Source organism: Mesoplodon bidens, assembly GCF_964165515.1.
Source record: "Mesoplodon bidens genome assembly, chromosome: 2".
Taxonomy (NCBI): Eukaryota; Metazoa; Chordata; class Mammalia; order Artiodactyla; family Ziphiidae; genus Mesoplodon; species Mesoplodon bidens.
In genome coordinates this window covers 19,080,195-19,106,608 of record NC_138177.1, presented here as the reverse complement: position 1 = coordinate 19,106,608, position 26,414 = coordinate 19,080,195, and the positions used below count along the sequence as shown (strand labels likewise).

At 45.7% G+C, this 26,414-nt stretch overlaps 1 protein-coding gene across 1 annotated transcript in view; it reads right to left on the bottom strand.

Moving 5' to 3' along the window:
* Positions 1–24,603, bottom strand: part of MTARC2 (mitochondrial amidoxime reducing component 2) — a gene marked incomplete at its 5' end in the record, with an annotated part of 37,139 nt that extends 12,536 nt beyond the window's left edge. The window contains 4 exons of the mRNA XM_081224200.1: positions 4,359–4,499; positions 5,493–5,655; positions 18,091–18,264; positions 24,329–24,603. Coding sequence (XP_081080326.1) covers positions 4,359–4,499; positions 5,493–5,655; positions 18,091–18,264; positions 24,329–24,603 — 753 coding nt within the window. The remainder of the gene's footprint in view (positions 1–4,358; positions 4,500–5,492; positions 5,656–18,090; positions 18,265–24,328) is intronic.
* Positions 24,604–26,414: the final 1,811 nt, after the last annotated feature.

Below are 26,414 nucleotides of genomic sequence, written 5' to 3'. Positions count from 1 at the left end.
TCCTCCAATTTGTCCTTGATATGAGAGGGGCTGAAGTTCTCTAGGGTTTGGCTTCACATGCTTCTCTTCCCTCTTTCTCAGTCCCTAAAAGTCTCTGTGGCAAATATTTTGAGTTACTGAGATGGAAACAGAAAAAGCAAACGTATAAGGAGATCTCCTTAAGTAAAGGCACTAACTTCATTGGCAAATTCTCCAGGAATGTGACTGTATTACTGCCCCCTCCACCCAGGACTCCTGTACTCCCATGTGCTCATCATGTTAGCTTTTCTAAATCAGGACTAATTCACCTGAGGTCCTTGCTTGAGGCTCCTATCAAAGTGGGGATGTCAGAAAAGCTCCCCAGATGAAAACAGGACCCCTTACTTGAAAGGCACGCCATAAAGGGATGAGGGGAGCCCCTGCAGTCCACCACATGCGTACAACACCGAGAGTAAACCTTAAGGTCAACTATGGACTTTGGGTGATTATGATGTCAGTATAGGTCCATCCTTGGTAAAAAAAAAAAAAAAAAAAATGTATCTCTCTAGTGAGTGATGTTGATCATGGGGGAGGCTACACGTGTGAGGGCAGGGTGTATATGGGAAATGGTCAACTAAAGATAAGAAGCATTGATCAATTTTATTACTTTCAAACTTGATTGCTCTACGTTCCCAGAATTCAAACACACTTACACTAGACCAAAGGAAACGGCTTTTTAAAGTCTGTTTGATATTCTGAGTTACATGGTAAAAGTACAAAGTGCTTTGGGTCACAAAGAGTAAATGTTGCACAATGAATCCTCTTATCACTCTATGATTCTGCAATAGATAATGGCCTGAATTTCTGTACCATGCTTAGGTTTGCTATATTTTTTATTATTAAATGGTCTATGAAATATTTATCTGCATTATCATTTTACATTAATATTTAACAGAGTCCCACTGATTGGAAGGGTTATAATTGTGTGATGATGCCAGGTAGACAGGTTAACTCATCAGGCCCTTAACTCTTTGTCTCCTTAAGTTAAGGGAGAATAAATCAGCAACATTAGCATCATTTTATAGTAAAGATTTTTTAATGTGCATTTCCAGAGGACTCTTCTATTCAAATAAGAGTAGCCTATCTTATGTACTATTTCTGTAAGCCCATTCATCACAATGCGGGACTAAAACAACAAACGGACTTGGGAGCACAAGGTCACTTAACATTAAAAAAAAAAAAGACTGGGCTTCCCTGGTGGCGCAGTGGTTGAGAGTCCGCCTGCCGATGCAGGGGACACGGGTTCGTGCCCCTATCCCGGAAGATCCCACATGCCGCGGAGCGGCTGGGCCCGCGAGCCATGGCCGCGGAGCCTGTGTGTCCGGAGCCTGTGCTCCGCAACGGGAGAGGCCACAGCAGTGAGAGGCCCGCGTACAGCAAAAAAAAAAAAAAAAAAAAAAAAAAAGACTCCACCCACTCAAATTGCCTAAGAGAATACGGTTAGGTTTACATCAGCTTTAGGTTCAGTTTAACAAGTTAGACGTGAGCAAAAATTCTTAGTTGACAAGTTACAGAAAAGCAAAAATTCTTTAGCCGGGAATGGGATTATCTTTTCTTCTTATTCCTCTGGTTCAAGATCTTAAACTAAAATTATTATCTTCAGTGGAGACAAATCAAGAAAAATTGTATTCCCTAAAAGAAAGTTTCTCAGAAAAGAATGGGCCAGTTACAGGAGTCCTGTGCAAGAATTTTTGCTTCCTGAACTAATTTCTAATCAGTCTTTAGTAACTTGCATTATTAACACTGAGTCTAATTTCATTCGGTGTTTAACAAGTGTCTAATGACTCCATACTTCTGTACCCTCTGTTTATCAGCGTGGGAAAAGAGAACAGGGGAGAAATAGGTGGGTTTACTGGGAATTTCGCTAATGAGGCTTGAGCCTCAAGCCCCAGACCGATTCGAGACCCTGCACTTAATTTTGGTTTTGATATTTTCTTTTCTTAAAGAGCACCCTCAAATTTTATCCACTTCAGGTCACACCAAATCTAGATTATTCCTGGGGAGAAATCAAGTCTCTTCTCTCAAGGAGCTGATGGTCTGAGAATGTCAGCGCCCCTTTTTCTCCCACCCCCTCCGTAACACTTGTCCCCTCACCTCTCCTAAATCAATGCTTCCTCAGGCACTGTTTGCACAAGATTCACCTAGGATGGTGCTGCTGACACAGTCACAGGCATATCACGATTCTGATGCAGGTTTCAGGTAAATCCTGCTAATCTCCCTCTGGGGATGAAACATGGCACTGATATTTCTGCCTCAGTTTCCCTAACTTTCCATGCACTTTCTAGGGAGTGGCCAGAGTCATATCATGCAAATCATAATACCATGCAATTCGGCAATATTTCTTGGATGAATGCAAACAATAATTAGTTCCTCATTCAAAATTATGAGCACAGTATAAAGTCCAAACTCCTCGGCGTGCTGGCCTTCAGGCAGCTCCAGGTCCACCCTCCTTCTGCGGCTTCTCCTTTACCCCAGTGTCCCTATGATTCTGAAATGCTCCCAGGCACCCTTAATGTAATGGCCTGTCGTGCTTTTAGGCCTCCCAACTGGTGGCCTCCTTTACCCACCATGACCCTCACTCCCCCTCGTCAGCACACAACAGCTACGCAGCATGGCTTCTGAGTAGCTTGATTTGACCCCTCTCTGACCCCACACCCCCCTTCTCCAGGCAGATTTAGGCATCCCTACTTCTAAGCATCCTTGGCACCTGCTAAGCATGTGCTTTAAAGTACTCCTCACGCTGGGCTGTCATTGCCTCCTGGCCATTCTTCTCCTGTTGGGAAATTCTGAAGGGCAGGATCTGTATCTTTTTATCTCTGTATCCAGGGCTCTTATTATGGACCACAGCGCCCGGCCCATGAGAGATGATCAATTAGAAAACATTTTTTTAAAATGTGGAGCAGGGGCTTCCCTAGTGGCGCAGTGGTTGAGAGTCCTCCTGCCGATGCAGGGGACGCGGGTTCGTGCCCCGGTCCGGGAAGATCCCACATGCCGCGGAGCGGCTGGGCCCGTGAGCCATGGCCACTGAGCCTGCGCATCCGGAGCCTGTGCTCCGCAACGGGAGAGGCCACAACAGTGAGAGGCCCGCGTACCGCCAAAAAAAAAAATGTAGAGAGGAATTAAAGAAATTAGATAACAAACAACAGGATAATATCAACAAGTAGACAGCTTCTGTATACATTGCTATTTTTTTCATTATCAAGTAATATGAAGTACCTCCATGTGCACGGATTTATACTAGCTTCCATGCAAAGGTTTACCCTAAAAGGCAAACTTTACCAGCAAATAGGGGCACATTTCACTCACACACAAAAAGTGTGGTCACCCAAGCGAGCAAAGAATTGATAAGGTATTCAAGAGCCTCTCCCCTCAGAGTTAACTACTTGGAATCTCTAGACTGGAACCATGACCTCTGCTCCTCAGAAGCTGGAGTTGCAAGTCTTGAGTTCTCATCCAAAGCCACCACTTCCACGCCTAACAAGTTGTGTAACACCTGCAAGCTTCTGTTTCCTTATTAAAAAGGAGAAAATAGTACAGACTTCACAGACTGTAGGCTTTGATCCTATGGACCGAATTAAGTAATTTGCATGAAGCCATTCATTGGTTCTGTGCCTGACATCCAGTAAACACCCAGCAAATGGTATTTGTTGTTGTTATTTCCAGTGCTAACAAAGTTGAGCTGACTCCCAATGTTTAATATGATTCCTGGTCCTTCTTATTACAGAGCAACACCCGGCTATATGTATTTTTTGTACAGATCGCAGGTTACAACTGGGTTCTGATGTGGCTGTCCTTTTACGGCTACAAGGGGCTGAGTCTTTGGAGGGTGGAAATTTCTAGTTTCAACAACATAGGGGAGTATATGGGTCCTCTGGGAGAGACCTCAGGCCAAGCATGGAATGTCCCCGGATCCTGGTTCACAGGCAGATCTCCTATATCCTCCTGGGGCTCCACTTTGGGGTCTGGGGCTTCCAGAAGTCTTAAATCTTTGAGCACCCCTGGATGCTACAGGAAAGAGAGAGATGGCTGTTCTCTTCATCTTTTTTTTTTTTTTCCCATTAGTTACCCTGAGCTATGATTAGACATTCTAGCCTTGTCCCAGACTTGCTACAATTTGGAGTTGCCTTTGCTTGCTTTGGGGCCTGAGCACTGAAGAGAGTGAACAGCAGCCCCGAGGCCAGCGAGGTGATGGCAGCAGTAATAAGTGAACAACTCCACACGAGGCGAAGGTGAGCCTTGGAGGAGGAGAGCCTCCCCAGCTGCCAACCTCAGAGGGTCTGACTTGGCACTGCCGAAGGAGCACATCTGGGCATCAAGCATAAAAGCAGCAAGCCGCTTACCTCCTCAAAAGCATTGTTGCCTGCCACCACGATATTTGGCCTGAAATTGTCGATTTTCACTTTCTTCTCCAGCCTGGTATTCAGATCTGCCAGGGAGGCTTCTGAGAGGATCATGAGGGGGCTGCAGTCCGGGTAGGCCACCTGTGCCAAGGACACAGCATGATCATGCCTCGCTGCCCATGGAATGGCTCAGACCAAATGCACAACTAAGCAAAATCCAGAAGCGAAACTACCTGAGTGCAGAAGGGGAAAGTGGTCTTCAGGAAGGATAGGTGACACTGAGGGCTTGGAAACGGCCAAGTCAGGGTTCCTGTCCACCCTGGACGCAGGTGGGGCTCCCCATCCACACACTGAAGGCAGCAGCCAGGCTCAGGTCCAGGGTTTCCCTCCAGCCACATCTCTTTTTCTTCCCTCAGGCACCCAGCAGTGAGCCCCTTGCCACATCCTCAACACCACCGGACAGGGCAAGGGTCTCCCGCCAATCAGCTATACTCTAGCCAGGATTTCCTTCAGCAGCACCATTCACTCACATGCATTTATTAAGCACCCACTGTATATTAGGCACTGTCCTAGGTGGGGAAATAGCAGTGAACACAGCAGATAAGACCCCCTGCATTCAAGGAGCTTTTCGTTCAGGGATCATGAGGAGAGACTCCCCGAGGTGCAATTTGAACCCCATCTCACTGCAGAATGAAAGGCTTTGGTTTGGGGGCTGTAGCTGACACAGGAGGAGATGACTTCTCAGCCCCGGAAACAACCACACCCCACTGGCTGTGAAGGGAGGACTTCACAGAAGCAGAAAGTCTGCTTCTGTGCTTTTAGGAAACCTGAATTTTGTCCCAATCAAACCTCACTGTTGCCTCCCAGCCCATCCTCTCCTGAGTCCCCATCTCCCCGGGAGTCACCCCTGGCTTCTCCCTGCACAGTTCCTCCCATACTCCATCCTCCGCGCATCCTGGAGAGTCCACCAGGCTCTCAGCCACTTCCCTCTCCATCCCTGATACCTGCCGAGGGAGCACCCTCAGTACTACTCCCCTGGACCATCACTACCCTTTCCTAACTGAGGCCCCAAGAGGGGCTCTCTGTGGGCCCAGAAGGAAGCCAGAAGTAAAGGGCAGCTCTCTGCAAGCTCACCTGGTAATTCTGGCCAACAGAAGGGAAAATTTTGCTTGATGGTCTTCCCTTCATGTTCTTTTCAAACTGAACCAGCCTGAAAGCTTCTGTTTTCAAGAAGTTGGTGAACCACAGAGCAGCCTCATCACCACAGTCCCTGCCCTGGATGTCAAGACCAAACACCCTGGAAGGGTCACAGAGAGCAGTGGGGTTACTTTCTTCATCAACACACTGAGGGATGGGGTCAAGAGGGAACAGCTGTGCTGCTGGGACCTGACTCTCCCAGAAGACCAGTAAGTGGTCTGTGGGCCAAAGTTGGGCAGAAACAGAGGGGGAGGGAGCAGGGAAGAGCTTGTCAAACCCTAATAGGCTTGTAACTCACACAGATCTCGTTGAAATGCAGATTCTGGTTCAGGTTTTTTTCTTTTTTTTAAGTTGAAATATAGTTGATTGATAATATTGTGTTAGTTTCAGATGTACAGCAAGTGATTCCATTTTATATATATTTTTCAGATCATTTTCCATTATAGTTTATACAAAATTTTTTTTTAAGATTTATTTATTATTTATTTATTTAAGTAATTTTTTTATTTTTGGCTGCGTCGGGTCTTAGTTGCGTTGTGGTGCGCGGGCTCCTCTCTAGTTGTGGCGCGCGGGTTTTCTCTTCTCTAGTGGTGGCGCGCAGGCTCCAGCACGCGTGAGCTCAGTAGTTGTGGCACATGGGCTTAGTTGCCCTGTGGCTTGTGGGATCTTAGTTCCCTGACCGGGGATCGAACCCGAGTCCCCTGCATTGTAAGGCGGATTCTTTACCACTGGACCACCAGGGAAGTCCCTATACAAGATATTGAATATAGTTCCCTGTGCTGTACAGTAAATCCTTGTTGCTTATCGATTTTATGTACCGTAGTTTGTATCTATTAATCCCACGCTCCTAATTTTTCCCTCTCCCCCTCACTTTCCCCTTTGGTAACAATGTTTGTTTTCTATGTCTGTGAATCTGTTTCTGTTTTGTATATAGGTTCCTTTGTATTATTTTTTAGATTTCACACATACATGTTAGCATATAACATTTGTCTTTCTCTGTCTTACTTCACTTAGTATGATATTCTCTAGGTCTGTCCATGTTTTTTATAAGTTTAATTTCTTATGAAAGATTAAATTTCCATTGAATTATAAATATTAACATTTAAAATAAAATTATATCATAATTTATATATTATGTCTTAATATTATAAATATATATAAATTATATTAAATAAAATAAAACTATGCTTTTAAAAGCATGCAATGGAATCCAAATGCCAGGCTAGTTTGATATCTATTTTTAAAAACAATCTATTTTTTAAAATAAATGATTAAGGGCTTCTTTTATGGTCCACATTTTAAAAATTATTTTTAACTTTTTTCCCAGTTTTATTGAGACATAATTGACATACATAAGTTTAGGGTGTAAAGCATAATGACTTGACTTACATATATTGTGAAATGATTACAAGTTTAGTTAGCAGTCATCATATTTTTTTAAAGTTTTTTTTCCTTTTTTTTTTTTTTGCTTTATAACAAATTTAATCAGTTATACATATACATATGTTTCCATATCCCCTCCCTTTTGCGTCTCCCTCCCACCCTCCCTATCCCACCCATCCAGGCGGTCACAAAGCACCGAGCTGATCTCCCTGTGCTATGCGGCTGCTTCCCACTAGCTATCTACCTTACGTTTGGTAGTGTATATATGTCCATGCCACTCTTTCACTTTGTCACAGCTTACCCTTCCCCCTCCCCATATCCTCAAGTCCATTCTCTAGTAGGTCTGTCTCTTTATTCCTGTCTTACCCCTATGTTCTTCATGACATTTTTTTTTCTTAAATTCCATATATATGTGTTAGCATACAGTATTTGTCTTTCTCTTTCTGACTCACTTCACTCTGTATGACAGACTCTAGGTCTATCCACCTCATTACAAATAGCTCAATTTCATTTCTTTTTATGGCTGAGTAATATTCCATTGTATATATGTGCCACATCTTCTTTATCCATTCATCCGATGATGGACACTTAGGTTGTTTCCATCTCCGGGCTATTGTAAATAGGGCTGCTATGAACATTTTGGTACATGTCTCTTTTTGAATTATGGTTTTCTCAGGGTATATGCCCAGTAGTGGGATTGCTGGGTCATATGGTAGTTCTATTTGTAGTTTTTTAAGGAACCTCCATACCGTTCTCCATAGCGGCTGTACCAATTCACATTCCCACCAGCAGTGCAAGAGTGTTCCCTTTTTTCCACACCCTCTCCAGCATTTATTGTTTCTAGATTTTTTGATGATGGCCATTCTGACTGGTGTGAGATGATATCTCATTGTAGTTTTGATTTGCATTTCTCTAATGAGTAAAGATGTTGAGCATCCTTTCATGTATTTGTTGGCAGTCTGTATATCTTCTGTGGAGAAATGTCTATTTAGGTCTTCTGCCCATTTTTGGATTGGGTTGTTTGTTTTTTTGTTATTGAGCTGCATGAGCTGCTTATAAATTTTGGAGATTAATCCTTTGTCAGTTGCTTCATTGGCAAATATTTTCTCCCATTCTGAGGGTTGCCTTTTGGTCTTGTTTATGGTTTCCTTTGCTGTGCAAAAGCTTTGAAGTTTCATTAGGTCCCATGTGTTTATTTTTGTCTTTATTTCCATTTCTCTAGGAGGAGGGTCAAAAAGGATCTTGCTGTGATTTATGTCATAGAGTGTTCTGCCTATGTTTTCCTCTAAGAGTTTGATAGTTTCTGGCCTTACATTTAGGTCTTTAATCCATTTTGAGCTTATTTTTGTGTATGGTGTTAGGGAGTGATCTAATCTCATACTTTTACATGTCCCTATCCAGTTTTCCCAGCACCACTTATTGAAGAGACTGTCCTTTCTCCACTGTACATTCCTGCCTCCTTTATCAAAGATAAGGTGACCATATGTCCGTGGGTTTATCTCTGGGCTTTCTATCCTGTTCCATTGATCTATCTTTCTGTTTTTGTGCCAGTACCATACTGTCTTGATTACTGTAGCTTTGTAGTATAGTCTGAAGTCAGGGAGCCTGATTCCTCCAGCTCCATTTTTCGTTCTCAAGATTGCTTTGGCTATTCGGGGTCTTTTGTGTTTCCATACAAATTGTGAAATTTTTTGTTCTAGTTCTGTGAAAAATGCCAGTGGTAGTTTGATAGGGATTGCATTGAATCTGTAGATTGCTTTGGGTAGTAGAGTCATTTTCACAATGTTGATTCTTCCAATCCAAGAACATGGTACATCTCTCCATCTATTTGTATCATCTTTAATTTCTTTCATCAGTGTCTTATAATTTTCTGCATACAGGTCTTTTGTCTCCTTAGGTAGGTTTATTCCTAGATATTTTATTCTTTTTGTTGCAATGGTAAATGGGAGTGTTTCCTTGATTTCACTTTCAGATTTTTCATCATTAGTATATAGGAATGCCAGAGATTTCTGTGCATTAATTTTGTATCCTGCAACTTTACCAAATTCATTGATTAGCTCTAGTAGTTTTCTGGTAGCATCTTTAGGATTCTCTATGTATAGTATCATGTCATCTGCAAACAGTGACAGCTTTACTTCTTCTTTTCCAATTTGGATTCCTTTTATTTCCTTTTCTTCTCTGATTGCTGTGGCTAAAACTTCCAAAACTAGGTTGAATAAGAGTGGTGAGAGTGGGCAACCTTGTCTTGTTCCTGATCTTAGTGGAAATGCTTTCAGTTTTTCACCATTGAGGACGATGCTGGCTGTGGGTTTGTCATATATGGCCTTTATTATGTTGAGGAAAGTTCCCTCTATGCCTACTTTCTGCAGGGTTTTTATCATAAATGGGTGTTGAATTTTGTCGAAAGCTTTCTCTGCATCTATTGAGATGATCATATGGTTTTTCTCCTTCAATTTGTTAATATGGTGTATCACGTTGATTGATTTGCATATACTGAAGAATCCTTGCATTCCTGGAATCCTTGCATTCCACTTGATCATGGTGTATGATCCTTTTAATGTGCTGTTGGATTCTGTTTGCTAGTATTTTGTTGAGGATTTTTGCATCTATGTTCATCAGTGATATTGGCCTGTAGTTTTCTTTCTTTGTGACATCCTTGTCTGGTTTTGGTATCAAGGTGATGATGGCCTCGTAGAATGAGTTTGGGAGTGATCCTCCCTCTGCTATATTTTGGAAGAGTTTCAGAAGGATAGGTGTTAGCTCTTCTCTAAATGCTTGATAGAATTCGCCTGTGAAGCCATCTGGTCCTGGACTTTTGTTTGTTGGAAGATTTTTTATCACAGTTTCAATTTCAGTGCTTGTGATTGGTCTGTTCATATTTTCTATTTCTTCCTGATTCAGTCTTGGCAGGTTGTGCATTTCTAAGAATTTGTCCATTTCTTCCAGGTTGTCCATTTTATTGGCATAGAGTTGCTTATAGTAATCTCTCATGGTCTTTTGTATTTCTGCAGTGTCAGTTGTTACTTCTCCTTTTTCATTTCTAATTCTATTGATTTGAGTCTTCTCCCTTTTTTTCTTGATGAGTCTGGCTAATGGTTTATCAATTTTGTTTATCTTCTCAAAGAACCAGCTTTTAGTTTTATTGATCTTTGCTATCGCTTCCTTCATTTCTTTTTCATTTATTTCTGATCTGATTTTATGATTTCTTTCCTTCTGCTAACTTTGGGATGTTTTTGTTCTTCTTTCTCTAATTGCTTTAGGTGCAAGGTTAGGTTGTTTATTCGAGATGTTTCCTGTTTCTTAAGGTGGGATTGTATTGCTATAAACTTCCCTCTTAGAACTGCTTTTGCTGCATCCCATAGGTTTTGGGGCGTCGTGTCTCCATTGTCATTTGTTTCTAGGTATTTTTTAATTTCCTCTTTGATTTCTTCAGTGATCACTTCGTTATTAAGTAGTGTATTGTTTAGCCTCCATGTGTTTGTACTTTTTACAGCTCTTTTCCTGTAACTGATATCTAGTCTCATAGCATTGTGGTCGGAAAAGATACTTGATACAGTTTCAATTTTCTTAAATTTACCAAGGTTTGATTTGTGACCCAAGATATGATCTATCCTGGAGAATGTTCCATGAGCACTTGAGAAAAATGTGTATTCTGTTGTTTTTGGATGGAATGTCCTATAAATATCAATTAAGTCCATCTTGTTTAATGTATCATTTAAAGCTTGTGTTTCCTTATTTATTTTCATTTTGGATGATCTGTCCATTGGTGAAAGTGGGGTGTTAAAGTCCCCTACTATGAGTGTGTTACTGTCGATTTCTCCTTTTATGGCTGTTAGTATTTGCCTTATGTATTGAGGTGCTCCTATGTTGGGTGCATAAATATTTACAATTGTTATATCTTCGTCTTGGATCGATCCCTTGATCACTATGTAGTGTCCTTCTTTGTCTCTTCTAGTAGTCTTTATTTTAAAGTCTATTTTGTCTGATATGAGAATTGTTACTCCAGCTTTCTTTTGGTTTCCATTTGCATGGAATATCTTTTTCCATCCCCTTACTTTCAGTCTGTATGTGTCTCTAGGTCTGAAGTGGGTCTCTTGTAGACAGCATATATGTGGGTCTTGTTTTTGTATCCATTCAGCCAATCTGTATCTTTTGGTGGGAGCATTTAGTCCATTTACATTTAAGGTAATTATCGATATGTATATTCCTATTCCCATTTTCTTAATTGTTTTGGGTTCGTTATTGTAGGTCTTTTACTTCTGTTGTGTTTCTTGCCTAGAGAAGTTCCTTTAGCATTTGTTGTAAAGCTGGTTTGGTGGTGCTGAACTCTCTCAGCTTTTGCTTGTCTGTAAACGTTTTAATTTCTCCATCAAATCTGAATGAGATCCTTGTTGGGTAGAGTAATCTTGGTTGCAGGTTTTTCTCCTTCATCACTTTAATTATGTCCTGCCACTCCCTTCTGGCTTGTAGAGTTTCTGCTGAGAGATCAGCTGTTATCCTGATGGGGATTCCCTTGTGTGTTATTTGTTGTTTTTGCCTTGCTGCTTTTAATATGATTTCTTTGTGTTTAATTTTTGACAGTTTGATTAATATGTGTCTTGGCATATTTCTCCTTGGATTTATTCTGTATGGGACTCTCTGTGCCTCCTGGACTTGATTAACTATTTCCTTTCCCATATTAGGGAAGTTTTCAACTATAATCTCTTCAAATATTTTCTCAGTCCCTTTCTTTTTCTCTTCTTCTTCTGGAACCCCTATAATTCGAATGTTGGTGCGTTTAATGTTGTCCCAGAGGTCTCTGAGACTGTCCTCTGTTCTTCTCATTCTTTTTTCTTTATTTTGCTCTGCAGCAGTTATTTCCACTATTTTATCTTCCACCTCACTTATCCATTCTTCTGCCTCAGTTATTCTGCTATTGATCCCATCTAGAGTATTTTTTATTTCATTTATTGTGTTTTTAATCGATGCTTGATTCATCTTTAGTTCTTCTAGGTCCTTGTTAACTGTTTCTTGCATTTTGTCTATTCTACTTCCAAGATTTTGGATCTGGGAAATAGAATCCTGGATCATCTTTACCATCATTATTCTGAATTCTTTTTCAGGTAGACTGCCTATTACCTCTTCATTTGTTAGATCTGGTGGGTTTTTATCTTGCTCCTTCTCCTGCTGTGTGTTTTTCTGTCTTCTCATTTTGCTTATGTTACTGTGTTTGGGGTCTCCTTTTTGCAGGCTGCAGGTTCGTAGTTCCCGTTGTTTTTGGTGTCTGTCCCCAGTGGCTAAGGTTGGTTTAGAGGGTTGTGTAGGCTTCCTGGTGGAGGGGACTAGTGCCTGTGTTCTGGTGGATGAGGCTGGATCTTGTCTTTCTGGTCGGCAGGTCCACGTCTGGTGGTGTGTTTTGGGGTGTCTGCAGACTTTTTATGATTTTTGGCCACCTCTCTGCTAATGGGTGGCGTTGTGTTCCTGTCTTGCTAGTTGTTTGGCATAGGGTGTCCAGCACTGTAGCTTGCTGGTCGTTGAGTGAAGCTGGGTGCTGGTGTTGAGATGGAGATCTCTGGAAGATTTTCGCCGTTTGATATTATGTGGAGCTGGGAGGTCTCTTGTGGACCAGTGTCCTGAAGTTGGCTCTCCCACCTCAGAGGCACAGCACTGACTCCGTGCTCCTCAATTTGGGATGATGTGTTGTCTATTCATGTATTCCACAGATGCAGGGTACATCAAGTTGATTGTGGAGCTTTAATCCGCTGCTTCTGAGGCTGCTGGGAGAGGTTTCCCTTTCTCTTCTTTGTTCTCACAGCTCCTGGGTCTCAGCTTTGGATTTGGCCCGGCCTCTGCGTGTAGGTCGCCGGAGGGCGTCTGTTCTTCGCTCAGACAGGACAGGGTTAAAGGAGCAGCCTCTTCGGGGACTCTGGCTCACTCAGGCCGGGCGGGAGGGAGGGGCACGGAGGGCGGGGCGAGCCTGCAGCGGCAGAGGTCGGCGTGACGTTGCACCAGCCCGAGGCGCGCCGTGCGTTCTCCCAGGGAAGCCGCCCCTGGATCCCGGAACCCCGGCAGTGGCGGGCTGCACAGGCTCCCGGAAGGGCGGTGTGGGCAGTGACCTGCGCTCGCACACAGGCTTCTTGGCAGCGGCAGCAGCAGCCCCAGCGTCCCACGCCCGTCACTGGGCTCCGCGCTTTCAGTCGCGACTCGCGCCCGTCTGTGGAGCCCCTTTAAGCAGCGCTCTTAATCCCCTCTCCTCGCGCACCAGGAAACCAAGAGGGAAGAAAAAGTCTCTTGCCTCTTCGGCAGCTCCAGAGTTTTCCCGGACTCCCTGCCGGCTAGCTGTGGCCCACTAGCCCCCTTCCGGCTGAGTTCTCGCCGCCAGCCCCAGTCCTCTCCCTGCGCTCTGACCGAGGCCCAAGCCTCAGCTTCTAGCGCCGCCGGGGCGAGCAGACAAGCCTCCCGGGCTGGTGAGTGCCGCTCGGCACCGATCCTCTGTGCGGGAATCTCTCCGCTTTGCCCTACCCAGGTATGTGGGGAGTTTCTTGCCTTTTGGGAGGTCTGGGGTCTTCTGCCAGCGTTCAGTAGGTGATCTGTAGGAGTTGTTCCACGTGTAGCTGTATTTCTGGTGTATCCGTGGGGAGGAAGGTGATCTCCGCGTCTTACTCTTCCGCCATCTTACCCGGAAGTCCTCAAGTTTTTTTTTTCCTTATAACGAGAACTCTAAGGATCCACTGTGTTAATAGATGGAATGGAAGAAGTTGAGTTATAATAATTTCACTCATCCTTTGAACCCTTCTGTGATCTTTGGCACTTAATAATCATTCATCAAAAAGTGTTTTTTAATACTTTATCAGCAAATTTGATTAGAGGCTCCTTAATTTTAGCGTAAGACAAAGACTTTGAACCACTGTCTTGTAGAATGACTTTACCCCATCACTGGAGACATTCTCCTTTATCAACACCAGTATATTTTATTGTTTGGGCCCCATAGGTTTTCCCCTCCCAGAGCAGTGCTCCCTACTAAGACATGGGGTGTGCAAGCCTTTCATCTATACAAAGGGGAGGTGGAGAGGAGAACTTGCCCCCTGCAGCTAAGATCACTGCTGGAGGGAGAACATATGGGATTTGAGGATCTGGAAATTGATTCCCTTACCCGCCCTCCGGTACCACAGGAAGTGTTTGCACCTCTCTGTGTGAGTGCTTCTCCCAGCTTGAAGGCTCCTGGGGTGATGTATGTGAGGGAATCCAAGGTGGACTATGAGAGGCTCAGGAGTCAACCCTGTGCTCCCCGAGGACCACAGTCCTGGTCTGACTGCTACACATGCCTCATTCTCTGACAACCTAGCCCACCTACTGTCAAATCTCCGTGCTGTTCTTCTGATGTTTCTTAGCCTTTTCCTTCTCTCTAAACCCCCTTCTTGGAGCTGCTGTTTGGCCTCAGTCCCCCTGCCGTCTCATGGTCCTCGCTCTCAGAGCCTTCAGCTTTTCCCCTAAAACTCTCCTCAACCAACCAGTCTACTGTTTCACACAGATCTGATTCCACCGTTCATCAGCTCCTTAAGTATCTGTTCCTGGACTGAGCACTTCTCTCAACCCCTTCACCACAGCCCTCATGTATAAGTGCACACATTTCTACCCTCAGCTTCCATCCACTCAGATAAGCTTAGTGTGGGCACTTTGAAAAGTAGAAAGCACCCAGTGGGGCAAGGGAAAACTGATTATCCAGTGCCCCCTCCCACTCCTGAAACTTATCCCTCCCCTAATCCTTCCTCCCTCCCACCCCTGCAGCAGACTCTATCCCTCTGCCATTCCACCTTCTTCAATTCTCTCAGAATTTGGGAATTCCCTAGCAGTCCAGTGGTTAGGACTCAGCACTTTCACTGTCGTGGGCCCAGGTTCGATCCCTGATCAGGGAACTAAGATGTCATAAGCCATGCGATGTGGCCAAAAAAGAAAAAAAAAGTTCTCTCAGAATTTTATGCAAAGTCTACTTTCTTCCACATTCTGATACAAAATGTTCCATCATCAACACCCCATAGAAAAAAACTGAATCTCCATGTGTGAGTACAATAGAACTAGCATTAGTTAGTAATCTACTAATTCATAAAGCAAAATAACTTACTAAAAATACTTAAGAAGACATAAAAGCTTGAATGGATTTTTATAAAGAAAATCCAGGCAGTTTTACTGGAAATTTCCACCAATGATCAAAGAATAAATACTACCAAAGTTAAACAGAAAAATTTGTTTTAATTGTCATCTAAAATAGAAACAAAAGTTAAGATGTCTAGGACTAAATCTAACAAAAGATGTACAATTCTATTACAGAGAAAATTATTTAAAAAATTTTAATTTTTGAATTTTATTTTACTTTTTTATACAGCAGGTTCTTATTAGTTATCTATTTTATACATATTAGTGTATATATGTCAATCCCAATCGCCCAATTCATCCCACCACCACCCTAGCCTGCCCCGCTTTCCCCCTTAGTGTCCATACGTTTGTTCTCTACATCTGTGTCTCCATTTCTGTCTTGCAAACCGGTTCATGGGTACCATATTTCTAGATTCCACATATATGCATTAATATTCGATATTTGTTTTCCTCTTTCTGACTTACTTCACTCTGTATGACACTCTCTAGGTCCATCCACATCTCTACAAATGACCCAATTTCATTCCTTTTTATGGCTGAGTAATATTCCATTGTATATATGTACCACATCTTCTTTATCCATTCGTCTGTAGATGGGCATTTAGGTTGCTTCCATGACCTGGCTATTGTAAATAGTGCTGCAATGAAGATTGGGGTGCATGCATCTTTTTGAATTTTGGTTTTCTCTGGGTATATGCCCAGTAGTGGGGTTGCTGGGTCATATGGTAATTCTATTTTTAGTTTTTTTAAGGAACCTCCATACTGTTCTCCATAGTGGCTATATCAATTTACATTCCCACCAATAGTGCAAGAGGAATTTGCACTTTTCTCCACACCCTCTCCAGCATTTGTTGTCTGTAGATTTTTCGATGATGCTCATTCCAACCCATGTGAGGTGATACTTCATTGTAGTTTTGATCTGCATTTCTCTAATAATTAGTGATGTTGAGCAGCTTTTCATGTGCCTCTTGGCCATCTGTATGTTTTCTTTGGAGAAATGTCTATTTAGGTCTCTGCCCATTTTTTGATTGGGTATAAAACTTTTTAAAGAAGTAAAATAAGATATAAATAAGTGGGTAGGGGCTTCCCTGGTGGTGCAGTGGTTAAGAATCCACCTGCCAATGCAGGGGACACTGGTTCATTCCCTGGTCTGGGAAGATCCCACATGCCGTGGAGCAACTAAGCCCATGTACCACAAATACTGAGCCTGTGCTCTAGAGCACGCAAGCCCCAACTACTTAACCTGCATGCTACAACTACTAAAGCCCGCACATCCAGAGCCCATGCTCTGCAACAAGAGAAGCTACCATAATGAGCAGCCCGCACACCGCAACAAAGAGTAACCCCCACTCGCTGCAACTAGAAAAAGCCCATGCACAGCAACGAAGACCCAACACAGCCAAAATAAATAAATTTAATAAATTTAAAAGTTCCTGTCTGAAACAGTTTAAGGTAAAAACTTTCAATTATGTGAGCCACTTCTATCTGACACTAAGATGTTTCTTCCTAACAAGTTGAAAATGGTTTCAATAAAAAGCATGAAAAAAAAAGAGAAACAAGAAGCCTACAATTCAGTAAATTAGTCATTAAAAAAAAAGATATAAATAGAGACATCGCTGGTGGCGCCGTGGATAAGAATCCAACTGCAAATGTGGGGGACACGGGTTCGGTCCCTGGTCTGGGATGATCCCACATGCCATGGAGCAACTAAACCCATGAACCACAAATACTGAGTCTGTGCTCTAGAGCCCGTGAGCCACAACTACTGAACGTGCACGCCTCAACTACTGAAGCCTGCACGCCCAGAGGCCATGCTCCGCAACAAGAGAAGCCACCACAATGAGAAGCCCACACACCACAACAAAGAGTAACCCCCGCTTGCCACAACTAGAGAAAGCCCATGCGCAGCAACGAAGACCCAATGCAGCCAAATAAATAAATAAATAAATAAATAAATGGGGTAAAAACAGATATAAATAAGTGGGGAAAGATAACACATTCATGGATAGGGCGGCTCTATGCAACAAAGATGATATTAACTATGTAAGCACCAACATTTATTTAAGTGCCTGAGATGAATCAGGCACAGTTGAAATAAATAAATAAATAAATAAATAAATAAATAAATAAATAAATAAATAAATTCGTTTCAATTTTCTCTAATTGAGCCTCAAGTTCAATTCAATACAATTCCAATCAGATGGAACACAATCTCCAATCAGGAGCTACAGGTGGTAACATCTCCACTAATGCCCTTGCTTGCCTGGCAATTCTGAATAGAAGTCCATCCTACTTGAATAAAAGGAGACAAACCCTAAAGATTGGCCCTTTGTATCCTCTCTATATTTGTATTAATCATGATTTTTTACTTTTTATATTTTTGATGTTTTGACATCTTTGGGACTTGGTGATGCTGAAGGAACTACCCCTCCCAGTGCTAGTCAATTCCTAGAGATAGTAAAACAGTAGGCTTTCATAGGCAAACCAGCCAATTCAGAGCCCTCACCCCTTGTCCATTGTGCTTTTATACTCTGGCACTGTCCCCTGCTCTAATCACCCAGGACCAGGTACCAGAAAACTAGGGACAGCCCATCTGCCCCAGAGCCAATTTTCCCAGAGCCTGTAGAAACCAGAATAAAGACTCGTGCTCACATTTTCCCCTGCCCTCTCTGCCTCCTGACCGACCTGGTATTTCCCCATGTGGCCCTGCATGGTATGAGCCTCCTGTTTCTAGGGATCTGTGAATATAAAAAACTTCTTTCTTCATGACAGTCATTTCTGTATCTGCATGTCTTGCCATACCTGATGAAAACAAATCTAAACATCCTTAATGCAATATTCTGCTTCACCCACTCATACCTGACCACTGGCTTGATCCCAACATAGACTAGACTTCTCTTAAATATTTCCTTTACCAGTCTCAACATCTAGCATGCAAAGTGTAGCAAGGCAGAGTACAGGGTGGAGCCTAAAGGGAAATCAGTTGTCACAGATCCCCAGAGGCCCCCAAGCAGAGCACCTGCAGTCATGGATCTTGTTTGAAGAATGTAGCTTGGTTGGCAAAACCAGCTGGTCCATCCCTGGTGCTCTGAGAATAAGGCAATCATCCTCATAGGTAGTGGAGACCAGCACGAGGCGAGGTTCCTGCCGGGCAGTCACCATGTGTCCATCTTCCTTAATCACCAGCCAAAACCTGCCAAGAAACAAACAAGGGCACACTCAGAAAATCTTCTACCACCCTCTCCATAGCTTCCCTCTAGCTTTCTATTTCATCAAAACCCTCCCTCTGCCCCAAGTCAGGACCCAACAATTTTTTCCAGGCAGTATCCAGGTCTAGCCAAATTTTGGGGGTCCAAAAGTCTTTGGCTGTTTGGTACAAACAGCCCTGGAAAAGAACATCTGGCCAATGTATGAAAATCCCCAGTCCTGAAAATCCTTCTGATGAGGCTGGTGTAGGGACCTTCTCAACTGCTGGGGCAACTACTTTGCTTACTTTGGGTCTTTGCTTTGGTCAGAGACTTCCCTGAGCCTGTCTCTGGTTGAAGCGGAATGTCTTCCAGGTCTTTTTGCTGTGGAACAAGATGGGGTTGACCAACTAATGGCCCAAGCAGGCTGAAACTCTAGACAAAGGTCTTGAATGTTTGTGACTCCAGCAGATGCAATCCAGCCTCTGCTGGGTTTAAATTGCTGGGGCATGTGGACCCTGATCAGGAAAACCCTAAACAGCCTTTCTTCTTCATACACACATAAAAACTTATATAATGTTATAAGCCAATATTACCTCCATTTTAAAAAAAGAAAATATATCTCTACAATGGAATATCATTCAACCATAAAAAAGAAGGAAATCCTGAATTTTTGTGACAACACAGATGAAACTTGAGGGTGTTACAATAAGAGAAATAAGTCAGACAGAGAAAGACAAATACTGTATGATCTCACTTGTAAGTGAAATATAAAAAGGGGGGAACTGCTAGAAACAGAGAGTAGATTGGTGGTTCCCAGGTGTTGGGGGTGGAGGAAATGGGTGAAGGTGGTCAAAGAGGAAAAAGAAGTTCCAAGAGGAAAAAGTTCTGGAGACGTAATGTACATTATGGCAACTATAGTTAATAATACTGTACGGCAGGGGTCCTCAACCCCCGGGCCGTGGACTGGTACCAGTCTGTGGCCTGTTGGGAACCAGGCCGCACAGCAGGATGTGAGTGGCAGGCGAGTGAGTGAAGCTTCACCTGCTGCTCCTCGTCGCTCCCCATCGACCGCATTACCGCCCGAACCATCCCCCCCGCCCCAACCCCCGTCAGTGGAAAAACCGTCCTCCACGAAACCGGTCCCTGGTGCCAAAAAGGTTGGGAACCGCTGCTGTATGGTCTACTTGCAAGTTGCTAAGAGAGAAAAGTCTCAAATGCTCTCACCATAACAACGACAACAACAAAGCGGAAATTACGAGAGGTGAAGGATGTGATCACTAAATTTATCATGGGAGTCATTTCACAATATATATGTGCATCAAATCATCACATTGCACACCTGAAACTCACACAATGTTATATGCAATTATATCTCAGTAAAGCTGGAGAAGAAAAAAATTCATGCAAATCATGTGTTAGATAGGAACGCCATTCACCTTCTAGAGAGCACCTCCCTCCACCCCCGTTCCAGGCTCAGCTTTCACACGCTGTGTATCACATCCAAGGGGATAGTGGGGTGCGGGGTGAGGTGAAGAATGGAATGGGAGGCTGACCTGCTTAGGTTGGCTAGGCTCTTATCGGTAGTAGAGCATGTATTTGGGGTGACGCCGCACAAATGATTGGATGACTAAAAAAGAAAAACGTGCCACCCCTAGGGGAAAGGAGTTTCAACATCGCTATTTTAGACAGAGCAAGTGCAGCGGGTGAGGAACTCTGCGGGCTCTGAGGAGTGAGCCACCACTGAACGCTGGGGCCTCCCACATGTGAGCAGGATAAAAAGGACGGCCCCTTCCAGAAGGAGGGAGACATTTCAAAATATGAGTGGAGCGAGATGGAAGGTTCACAATAACCCGGTGAGGACATCCGCTATCATCACAGCGCAGGGAGCCAGGGTCTCCTGACCCTGGCAGGTAATCTGCCCTCTGGAACCTCCCAGTCAGGCGACCTATCCCTGTCCAGGTTCTGGATAACTGCCCTCCCCTGCAACCGAGCCAGCAGACAGGGGCTGGGTCCTGAGCCCTGCTAACTGGCATGTGAGTTGGTGCGAGGGTACAGCGGCAGGGATGGTGAGAGTGCAAAGGCATTTTAGGAATTGCCGTGGCTACTCTTCCCAGGAGTTGAGCATGCTGGGCAGTAGTAGGTCTCCGACCCTCTGAGGAGGCCACCTTTTTCTTTCTAGGGATCTTTGGTTCCCAGGGTTCTCTAGCCCGCTCACCTACAGGGTGAGGGTGGGTTCTGTGACCCAGGGATTTCCTGTCTACTTTGTTACAGCCCTATTGCCTGGGGCCTGGGCCCCATTCCTTATTTCCAGCCTCATCCTTGGGTGCAGAGTCCTGGATGACCCTGTTCTGATGAACTCCACCAAAGTCTGCCCTTGAACTTCCAACGTGGCCCGTCCCCCTCTGAGACAAGGCTCGCCCTGAGAGCTGCACATGACCAGACACATGTCCAGACAGGAGTCACCGCCCCCCGCTCCCCCCGCCATGGCCCTTTATTTCTGGCAGTCAGCCCCCTCCCTGGGCTGAGTCTTCTCACCTGCCGTCCATCCCCCAACTTTAGCTCTTCACTCTGGCTCTCAAGCCACGCCCCCAGCTCCTGCCGGTTGTATAATCACCTGGGGGTTAAGCCCTGGGATGTAGCAGGAGAAGTGGTGGCTAGAGGTTCTATGCTAAATCCTGCCATGGAAGGGGCAAGTGGCAACTTGCAAGCAGCCCAACACTGCGGTAAGACCACAATAAAAGGTGCAAAGGTGCCTTCGGCAACATACCCCAGCCAGCCACCCCCCTCACCCTGTAACCGGGATGATGATATTTTTCACCTCTTGCACACAAATGATGCCCAGGGAATGAATAATGACCTCTGTTCTGCCAGATCGGAAAGAAAGGATATGTCTGGAGTGTGGATTTTTTCACGACCCATTTTTTCTCATCTGTGACCCTGAAAGTCAGCACCTTCGTTTTACAAAGAAAACATGAGTATGTGGCACGAAGAGCAGTGCAGAGACCAGAGCTCAGAGTCTCCAAAAGAACAGCAACGCCCTGAACAACCAACAGCCGTGCTCAGGAAGCAGAGTCCAAGACAGCTGGAAAGTCTCATTTCTAAACTGGCAAACTGGCCTGGGAAGTAGGAGTGACTGAGCTGGAAAAGGGGGGAAAACAGGAGCCCTACCACAGAGAGCTGGAGGGTAAGGGCAGGGGGGAATGACACTTGGGATAATAAACTTAGCAGACTCATGTCTCCAAGAGGTAATAGTCTATGCAGGAGAAATGAAGGGCTGGATTTATCAATGGGCGAGTCATATATGGTTGCTGAGGAGAGTGAGGCTTTACAAGGTCAGGGAGGGCAGCCATGCCCTCCCAGCATCTGCACCAAGCAGCCAGTGTTAGCCTTCTGCTGGCTGGACTTGAAATGAGCTCAAAGCTCAGAGCTCTCAGGCCAAGCATTCGCACAAATCTGCTAAAGGTTTTGAGCAAAATCGCTCTAGAAATTTAAGGCACAGAGCGCTTAGAGAGGAAGCTCTCGGCTTCTTAGATCAGTTCCAAAGACACAGATTCAAATTGGAAATAAATAAAGGCAGGCTTTTCCCGCATTCTAGACTATTTGTAGTTTTGTGATTGAACTCTCAAGTTGAGAGAATAACAGCATTTAGCAGAGTTCTTTCCCGCTTGCTTTCGAGTTTCAATTATCCTTTAATAAATAAAATCTAGATTTGATAAGGTCTTGGAGATCATCAAGTTCAACCTCTTTTGCAAATGAAAAAAAAAAATGAGGCTCAGAGAGGTTAAGTGACTTTGCCTGAGGTCCCCTGATCCTTGGCACGACCCTTGCCCTTGTAAATCACATGCTGGTTTTACAGGAGGGGCGTGAGTGCTGCACTCAGAGATCTGAGTTCAAATCCCTCCAGCATATAATGGTCTTGTGATCCTGGGGGAGATACTCATTCTTTCTGATACTGTTACCTTATTTGCAAAGTGGACACAATACCTAGCCCACAAGATTGTTCTGAGGCTTAAAGTACATCATCTGTTGAAAGGACTTAGTTAAGCATCTGCTGCATATGAACCACTGAATAAAAGTTTATTCCATTGTTTTTCCCTGCCTCATCCCAGTCTCCATACCACACCACCCCATCCCAAGCATTTATTGTTCAAAACAAGGGAAAGTGGATACAGTTCCATCTATTTTCAGATGCCCACAGAAGCAGAAAAGCAAAGGACAAATATTCTCTTTCCATGGAAGCAAGAGTCACAGCAAAGTAGTGACCAGGAGCAGGGGGAAAGCAACAGTTATTCTGATGATAAGAGGAAACACAGATAAGAACTGAATATCTCTGTGAAATAACCTCAGTCCTTCACGTGAGGAAGGAAGGAGCATAAGTCCATTTTCTCTGGGTGTGCATCCTGAGAATTTACGTCTTCACTCTGTCTGAGGTCTTCCCAGCAGTCAGAAGACTTTTCTAAGCCTTCACACTTGAATAGGCTTGAAAAATGCTTTATTTATTTATTTATTATTATTATTATTTTTTTTTTGCGGTACGCGGGCCTCTCACTGTTGTGGCCTCTCCTGTTGCGGAGCACAGGCTCCGGACGTGCAGGCTCAGCGGCCATGGCTCATGGGCCCAGCCGCTCCGCGGCATGTGGGATCTTCCCAGACCGGGGCACGAACCCAGGTCCCCTGCATCGGCAGGCGGACTCTCAACCACTGCGCCACCAGGGAAGCCCCACACTTTTGTTTTAATGGCAAGTATTATACGCACAGTCCACCTGCCACCTCCTCTCCCCAAAGGAAGACTTCGCTCTGCTCATTCTGTATTAAAGTGGGTCAGGCCCTCCACCGCCTGCGTCTCCCAAGCACCTTCCCCAGCCCCAGAAGCTGTGAGGGAAAAGCCTCAGCAAGGCCAAAGCCAGTGTCCTTGAATAAGACTTGGTTTCAGCATTGCTCCCATCTACCCACTAGTGCCAATAACGTTTTATTTTTCTACGATTGTGCTCATCCTAAGAATCAGAAAGCTTAAAACTAGAAAGAGCCTTGGAGATAACCAGTCGGACCCTGTCCTTTTACAGAGCCTCTCCTCTGGGGTGGGGCTGGGGGTGGGCAGAGGCTTTGTAACCGAGCAGGACTCTCCAAGGTCTTCCCAGGACAGGCCCTTCCCCCATATCCTCTGCTTTAGCTCCTTTCTGAAGTACCTAGATAACAGTACTTGATGCACATTTCCTCAGTTGTTTTACAGATGTGACAACCCCCATCAAATGGAAGATGTTAACTACTTGGTGACCAAAAGCGCAAACCCCAGGCCTCCTGGAGCCTAAGGTGGTGATGTTAACCCCTGCGACACTGTCCTCTTACCTCACCATCAACCAGTTGGAGAATTGTGCACGAGCTGATCACATACCCTGTGACACCTCCCTCGCTCACCTGGCTTTTTTTTTTAAACATCTTTATTGGAGTATAATTGCTTTACAATGGTGTGTTAGTTTCTGCTTTATAACAAAGTGAATCAGTTATACATATACATCTGTTCCCATATCTCTTTCCTCTTGCGTCTCCCTCCCTCCCACCCTCCCTATCCTACCCTTCTAGGTGGTCACAAAGCCCCGAGCTGATCTCCCTGTGCTATGCGGCTGCTTCCCACTGGCTATCTATGTTACATTTGGTAGTGTATATAAGTCCATGCCACTCTCTCACTTTGTCACAGCTTTTAAAAATGCTTTGCTGAAACCTTTCAGGGAGCTCTGGGTCTTGGGGGGCCTGAGCCACCCGTCTCCCTTCCATGGACTTGCAATGAACCTTTCTCTGCTCCAAACTCCAACCTTTCGGTTTGTTTGGCCTCACTGTGTCTTCGGGCACAGGAACTTGCACTAACATCTTGCCTCCACTACCTTTCCAAATCTGCCCCAGACACGAACTTCACGTTTCCAGCTTCAGGATCAAAGGCAGAGGATCCAACAAGCAGCCCAGGACACGCACGTGGCAAACCTCCCTTCTCCTACCCTGGGACAGGGCCCAGCTCCCCAGCCGCGCTCCCTCCCTCCTCAGCAGGTCCCGCGCTCTGGCCGCGCCCGGCCCTACCTGTCCCGCAGGTGACCGCTGCGCAGCCCCAGGGCCGTGCACTCCGCCGCCTTCACCGACACCCCCTTGCAGGACTTGACGGGGTAGATCCAGAGCTCTGCCACGGTGCCCACCTGCTGCAGCCGCCGGCGCCGCCTGGGCCGCGCGCGGCGCCAGGCCACGGCCCCCAGCGCCACCGCGGCCAGTCCCAGCGCGGCGACCCCGAGCCAGCGGGGCCGGGGCTGCGGCGCGGGGAGGCCCAGGCGGGCCAGCGCGGACGAGCCGGCTGCGCCCATGACCCAGCGATCGCGGGCGCGGGTCTGAGCGCGGACTAGGCAGCGATTGGCGTGGGGAGGGCGCGCGGGCGCTCAAGGCTGCAGGCGAGCGGGAGGAACCAGAGTTGGCCCAGGTACCGGCCCTGGCACCCTTTCCGCGCGCCGAAAGGACTGGCTGTGCGCAGGGAGGGAACGCCTAACTGGGTGCCAAGGACCAGGCAGTGGCCGAGAGAAGCGAAGCCGAAAGCGAACTGGGATGCTCAGGTGCCCTTGGGGGCGGTTCGGGAGGCCCCACACCAGAGGCCTGGCTGCCCACTCTCTCTGGAACGGTCACTTTCGCTTTATTTCTCCCCTTTCCCGGGGCCCTGCGACTCAGCGTAACTCCTCACCCGCCCTCACGCTCCCCGGCTCTCCACTGCCCCTTCGCTCCCTGTACTGCCCACGTTGTTGCGTGATTGCAGCGCAGGGAACAGTGCAAGTGGATGGTAGATTGCAGAATGGGTGATTTTAAGTGTTTAGGAGCTCCTACTGGCAGATCGCTCCGAGAACTGCACAACTTTCGGTCCATAACCTGCTCCGTGGAAACTTATGCACTCTGAACAAACTCGAGAGTGGCTGCTGCTTCTTTTTTTTAATACATCTTTATTGGAGTATAATTGCTTCACAATGCTGAGTTAGTTTCTGTTGTACAACGAAGTGAATCAGCCATGTGCATACCTGTATATCCCCGTACCCCCTCCCTCTTGAGCCTCCCTCCCACCCTCCCTATCCCACCCCTCTAGGTCACCGCAAAGCACCGCAAAGCCTGATCTCCCTGTGCTATGCGGCTGCTTCCCACTAGCTCTCTATTTTACATTTGGTAGTGTATGTATGTCGATGCTACTCTCACTACGCCCCAGCCTTCCCCTCCCCCCCCACCTCCCTCCCCCACCCCCGTGTCTATGTCTTTATTCCTGCCCTGCCACGAGGTTCATCAGTACCAATTTTTTTTTTTTTTTAAGATTCCATATATGAGCATGGCTTCTTGACGCCTAAGGCCAAGTCCCAAGGATGACCCTAGCTCCCCATTAAAATGCCTGCCTGAGACAGCTCCCTGCTGCCGGGAGATTTCACTGTTCCCGCCAACATCCAGGACCAGCCTCTCACCCCCTTTCCTTCCGTTAGGGACCTTTGTTCTTGGCCTCCTTAATCGATAGAAATTGATAAGAGGCCAGGCAAGAAATTCGGGCAAGGCTCTCTTGAGACTTGAGCTTTAGCCCCAGAGAGCGAAAACAAGTAACAGGTTCCCTTGCTTACTCCCTGAGTGGGGTGAGTGTAGGGGCGGGTCCGGGGGTAGGGCTGGAGGCGTGGCTTAGGCCATCGGCCCACCCCCTTGGTGGTGCTGTGTGCCGGGGGCACGTGCGGTCCCCTGCTTTGGCTGGGTTTTTGGTCGTTTTGTACCTTGTTCATAATTTGCCCCAATTGCGCAGGCACGCAGTTATTTTTAGTCTCTTATAATTTCTTCGTATTTTGTCGCTGGAGGAGATGTTTGTCCAGGTGCAAAAGCACTGCAGCAAAGGGTCCCAGGTCCCAGCCTGTCTCACTTAGAGCACTTACTCAAAAGGGTTTACCATTGTGAGCCCTCCCTTTGTCCCTTCCGGAGTGTATGAACCTCCTACAACTCAGAAGTGTTTTTCTCAAGGACCTGAGAGCCATGCCTTTGAACTGTAATCAGTACCGCTGGCCCCACCTCGGGTCCACTGCCCCACCCTTGTCAGTTTTCACCTGAGCCCCCCCTGGCCTCATTCACCCTTTACAACCCAGTCACCTCTGCATTCACGGGGCGGGAGCTC